The sequence below is a fragment of the Scleropages formosus genome, chromosome 22 (genome assembly GCF_900964775.1).
Source record: "Scleropages formosus chromosome 22, fSclFor1.1, whole genome shotgun sequence".
NCBI classification, from domain to species: domain Eukaryota; kingdom Metazoa; phylum Chordata; class Actinopteri; order Osteoglossiformes; family Osteoglossidae; genus Scleropages; species Scleropages formosus.
This window is the reverse complement of record NC_041827.1, coordinates 23453428-23459039: the sequence shown is the minus strand read 5'-3', so window position 1 is coordinate 23459039 and position 5612 is coordinate 23453428. Positions and strand designations below refer to the sequence as shown.

The following is a 5612-nucleotide window of genomic DNA, read 5'->3' as shown; positions in this document are numbered from 1 at the left end:
GTGTGCGCTGACCAAGAGCACTTTGTACTGAGGACCGGAGGCATCTCATTGCTTCGGCGTACGTCCGACAACTCTTCCATCACTCCGTTTCATTTAAGTAGAGCGAAAACTATTGTGTTTGTCGCTCTAAAGTATCGATGACGGTAACGCACATCTCTACTTGAATCACGTTACACTGATGCTTATTTGTACTAAACATCTAGGGACCCCATCGTCTGCAGCCTATCCCACACACTCATGTTTGTATTTATATGTGCAAAATATGTTCACCCTGGTGCGGCACCGGGTCCATTTATGTTCAACAGGAACCCGCTAAAAAACAAAAAAGACACATTTCATTTCTGCTGTACATGGGTATCTAGTGAAAGGACAATAAACATTTCAAATACGTTTCTCAAAAATGTTTCTCGTTTAAAAGGTTTATTACTGGAGCAGACATAACATTATTGGCACAAAATTAGGTTAAATTATAAAGGGCGTGTTTGTCGAGGAAGAACAGTCAGTTGGCCAGACAAGAGTCAGATGTAGCCAATGATGTCGTTGCAGATGATTGGCTGTCGGCTGCCCGTCTTCATGAGGGCCGCGAACTGGTAGAAGTCTGTGCCCAGTTCGTGTAGCCCGGTGTGCGACTGGTGGAAAAAGGGGGCCCGCGCCGGAAGGCCCACCGGACACGACAGTCGTTTAGGAGCGGCCGCAGTCCTGCCTCCTCGCGAAGAGTCCACGGCCTTCCCGCGCCCTTCCACGTTCTTCGACATTCCCGCCAGCTTTCGCCTCACGTTCACCAGGAAGCCCTTGGCCAGGCGCCGCCCCGCGCTCGGCTTCAGCCGGGCGGGTTCGGGACACTCGGGCAAGTCCATCCAGTTCTCAACGAGGTCGGCGAAGCTGTTGTCACCCAGGACCAGAGGCTGCCTGTTCCGCCCACGGGTCAGAAGAGACGTGGTCCAGTCCTCCGGGTCGTGAGCCTCGAAGGAGGTCCAATGCTCAAGGCAAGCGTCCGAGGTCGATTTGGGCCGCACGCGGCCGCCGGGCGCCCGGTTTGTTCGTAGACAGGCCGAGGAGGAGACGCGAACGTTCCTCGTGCGGCGCAGCACCACCGTCTCATCCTGCCAGGACGCCTCCGAGTACCCGGAGTCGAACTCCAGGCTCTTTTCGCTGCTCGGAGAACCCAGTCGCAGTCGACCGAGCCCTTCCTCCTCTTCCTCCTCCTCCTCCTCCATGGGACTGGCCAGGCAGCAGGCCGAGTCATAGGTGCCGGCCTCGCTGGCGTCCGAGGAGCGGAGGTGGAGGCGTGCCCGCCGCTCCCGCTGCAGCGCCCTCTGCTGGCAGGAGGACAGGGGGTTGGGGGGAGCGCAGCTTTTCCGCATCTGCTTCAGGTCCTGCAGGGACCTCATCATGTACTCCATCTGTTCCCGAAGGCAGCCGCCAGAACGGCGCAGGCACAGCTGTAGCGGAGAAAGAGACAAGGTGGAGGTGGGGTTCAGCCGCAGCCACACTCGGAAACATTCGAGCGCTTCTCACAGATTGAAACCGGCATCGTTCCCTTGCCTTGCCCTGTTAAGACACCTTCGCGCCAAGAACGACCGACCACCACCGCCTGCGGGATCCCTTCCCTCCTACAGAGTAGGAACATCTGCCACCTTTTGTCTTGGCTTTAACAAGAAGAACTATTAGAGCAAAGGAGAGGAGCGTCCATCCCTCGCCAGTGATCCCAATAGCCGGGGAATGCAGCCACATCCCTGCCTCTCCTCACCTGCTGGAACAAACTCCGGAGACAGGTCTGGACTTGATCGCAGGTGTTCACGGGCCCTCTCGCAGGTTTCGCTCTCTGCTAGAATGAGTGCGACTCTTTCCCACAAACCACATTCGCACGCTTCACTTAACTCATACCTGCTGTACTTCCTACACTTGCGGCACAGCTATTTCACACTCAGCTTTGCTTATTTAGGACTGCGTCCCCACGCCTGTCTCTACACTTTATTTAGACCGCGCTGCAAGGCCCACGCTCCAGCGCTTGGTTCAAGTTCAGCCGCTGGGTCAAACACATAACCTGAGACGCCGTTCAACTAAACGCCAGAAGGACCAGACGGAGGGTCGCTGTCAGTTAAGATTTTTACGAGCACAAATACTGTGACGGAATCGTATGCAAGGCGAACGGACGCTGTCACTTTAAGGAGGATGTGAGGTGTCCTGAGAAACGGAGAGGAGTATGAAAAATCATAATCCTTACACCCTGACTCACAGGAAGTGATTCTGATTGGCCGAACCAAGTCACAGAGAGCTTGAAAATAAACCGTTTCCAGCATGTGCAGCCTGGCATGTATCACACCAGTATCATCGAATTTGACATTTCCTCTGATAAAAGTCCTCGCTCGCTGACTGAGACTGAGCTTTGGAGGACAAATGTTAGTGCGTGCACGCACACACACACGCACACACACACACACACACAAAACAAGAATGAAAATGTCACAAGTTAAACCCCAAGTTGTACTTAAAGTATTTACACTTACATCCAGCTACATAAAATGTATGCATATCTTGACTTTAAACATTGTTATACAGAACTATACCTTAAAATGTGAGTCATATTTTTTGCTCGGATATATTCCCAAGCGAATTACCAAAAGTGTCGATACTAAACAGAACGCGTCTCACGCTAGAACTTCCGCAACGGACCTCCTCTCAGAAATGCACAAAGGGTGGAAAGTCGATCGGAGACAGAAAACGTCCGGAAAGAGAGGACACCCCAGGTCCACGTTCGGCCGTCCGCTGGAGAAAAAGCAGGGCTTCCAGCAGGTCCTGTCCGACGTGCCTCTACACCGGTTTCACGAAGGACACGCGAGGCTTCTCACCACCTTCTCCTACCATCTGCCCCATCCATGCCGCCGACACGAGGACGCGAGGCCGACAAGGTCCCCCGAGCGGCGTCTCTGCCTGGGAGGTGCGGCAGGATGTGACAAGGTCGCCGCCCGTGTCCAAGAGCTCTGCTCCGACGGGTCCGGGCCCCGGACCAGGGGGTTCCTCTGCTCAGAATGGACCCCGAGGTCTTCGAGGACTTCACTGCATGACCGCGTCCCTGAGCACAGCGCTCATCTGAGCGAAAACGGCTTTGGAATCGACCACAGAAACACGTCCCTCTTCTGGCTCAAGCGTTTGCGGTCGAGACGAGGCTCAACCAAACACTTCGAACCATGGAAAGAGGCACATTATAAGTGCAAACTTTCTTTTTATTCTATCTGAGTGTTTTAAAGTTTTCTCTTTTTTTCTTTTTTAATGCTTAAGACTTTAAAGTGAGAATTCACTTTTAAAAAACTTTAAAGTTCTGACTTTGCTTGGTTTGCCGAGTCTTTACAACTTGCCTCACTCGTTCAGGTAAAGAACCTTCTGCGCACCAGAGTAAAATAAGAGCCTGTTGTTGGGGTGAAAACAGCACGAATGTCCAGAGTGCAGCTAAAATGCAGCAGAAGAAGAAGTGCAGAGAAAAAATTCATATACACACACACACACACACACACACACACACACACACACACACACACTTTCAGAACCGCTTGTCCCATACGGGGTCGCCGGGAACCGGAGCCTACCCAGCAACACAGGGCGTAAGGCCGGAGGGGGAGGGGACACACCCAGGACGGGACGCCAGTCCATCGCAAGGCACCCTAAGCGGGACTCGAACCCCAGACCAACCGGAGAGCAGGACTGTGGTCCAACCCACTGCGCCACCGCACCCCCAAAATTCATATAAATAAAAGAATAAGAAAACTAAACAAAATGTATCAGAGATGTACGAAAAATGCAGGAGGAGGTTGAAGGGCCTGGATTGTTTACGGGAAATAAGTTAAAATCCCTTTTTATCCACATTTAACCCTTTCTGTTCGCTGTCTGCCCCCCCGGTCGCCCCCCGGCCCCCCAGGACACTTTTTCCCTGTTTCTGCGCGTTTCCCAAAGAATTCACTCTACGTGGCTGTACGACACGCTCAGAAAGTGTGTGTGTGTGTGTGTGTGTGTGTGTGTGGAAAAAAGCGTTTCAACAATGAAATATTAATACTTTACCATGGGACTTGTCAGTGCTGCACAGCCGGAGTTCACTTTGTTCTCGTACAAGAAAAACGACGGACGAGACGGACGCGGACGGTCGGTCGGTGTTACAGTTACGAGTCAGAGTTATTTTTTTAAAAAAAGAAAGAATAAAAAAAATGATAGCAATAAAAAAAAATCACATTACAACAACGACACACGTAAGTAAAAAGACTTTTTTAAAATCGTTCGTCCTGCAACTGAAAAGCGGGATTATTTGAGACCCTTAAATTCAGTATAAAGTGTCAAGTTGCCCCGCGAACCGCTACGGCGCGCGACCACTGCGGCTCGAGCTTCCCGGCCGACTGCGCGCGAGGCGGTTTTGTGCGCGCGAGGCGCGCGCGGGGGGAAGGAGGCTGGGAGGAAGGCGAAGGCGAAGGCGGAGGTGGTGGGGGGGGGGGCAGCCTATCGGAGCGATCCTGAAATCCGATCCATCGCCGCAAACTTAACATCCTGGGGTTTTAGTGCATTTCTCACCTGAACAGGCAGCCATGCAATTTTTCTTCTTCTTATTATTAATATTATTATTATTATTACTAGTATTATTATTAACTGACGTGTTTGCCAAAGCGATTTACCACTCCGATTTACACACGAGTATATTCTTAGTGTTAATACACTGGGATCTAGTGCACAGTGGGATTCGAGCCAATTCTGAAGCAAATCATTTCGCGTTCATGATATTCTATATTGCCAGCCAGGCAGTAGCCGGAACCCCCTAAACCCCCGAACCCCTGAACCCTAACCGTGACCCGACGCGGTGTCGGAGGAAATGAAATCTTCCAAATCCACGGGTGACAACTTGTTGCGCGTGACGCTGCTGCTGCTGCTGCTGCACCCACCCGTGAGCTCCTCGAGCGCGTTAAACTGCCGCAAATCACGAACTTGCGCTCTGGCGAAACCCAGAGGTCCCTTTCCGAACCGCTTCTCCTCGTTCGCGTGGCTCCAGCAGCACGACTCGAGGGAGAGACACGCAACGCTCGTGCTTTAACGAGGCACAAGTTGTGCTCCTCCTTCCCGCTTAATGCGAGTCATGGGTTCGGAGCCCCAGACGAGCCGCGTTCGGCCGGGACTAGAATCGTGCTGGCCGTGCATGAGGGCGGAAAGTACGGAGAAAGAAATTATATGTATATTATTCAAATGATATAATTCCTTCAGACGCGTTTAGCACAAAAGATTCTTTTCCGTTACTACTTGTTCGTTTGTGTGATGAAAGAAAAAGTAAGACGTTGCGCTGCATCATCATCATGATGATGATGGAGCACTAACAGATATTAGATGGAGGCTGTTGAACAGTTATTTGTTGTTTTTTGCCGGATATACTGTAGTTAAAGCAGAGCTCGTTTCAGCCACTTACTGCCTGCGAGCATCACTTCAAACTCTCTTTTTGTCCTTTCTGGTGATCAAGATTGAAAGTGATTTTATTGGCAAAGATACATACACAGAATGAATGACCACTGTCTGAACCGCTCGTCCCATTCAGGGGTCGCAGGGAACCGGAGCCTAACCCGGCAGCGCAGGGCATAGGGCTG

At 51.6% G+C, this 5612-nt stretch overlaps 1 protein-coding gene across 2 annotated transcripts; it reads right to left on the bottom strand.

The window, feature by feature from the left end:
• Positions 1 to 412: 412 nt before the first annotated feature.
• On the bottom strand, positions 413 to 4388 carry inka1a (inka box actin regulator 1a). 2 transcript variants are annotated; one of them, XM_029247850.1, is made up of 2 exons: positions 4057 to 4388; positions 413 to 1442 (listed from the first exon to the last, which is right to left on the bottom strand). In XM_029247850.1, exons 1-2 carry the CDS (start codon positions 4057 to 4059, stop codon positions 519 to 521), a joined length of 927 nt encoding a protein of 308 aa, XP_029103683.1. In that variant the 5' UTR covers positions 4060 to 4388; the 3' UTR covers positions 413 to 518. The 2 variants fall into 2 exon arrangements, with proteins under 2 accessions (XP_029103683.1, XP_029103684.1); XM_029247851.1 differs by lacking the exon at positions 4057 to 4388 and adding an exon at positions 1751 to 3175.
• Between the last annotated feature and the right edge of the window lie 1224 nt (positions 4389 to 5612).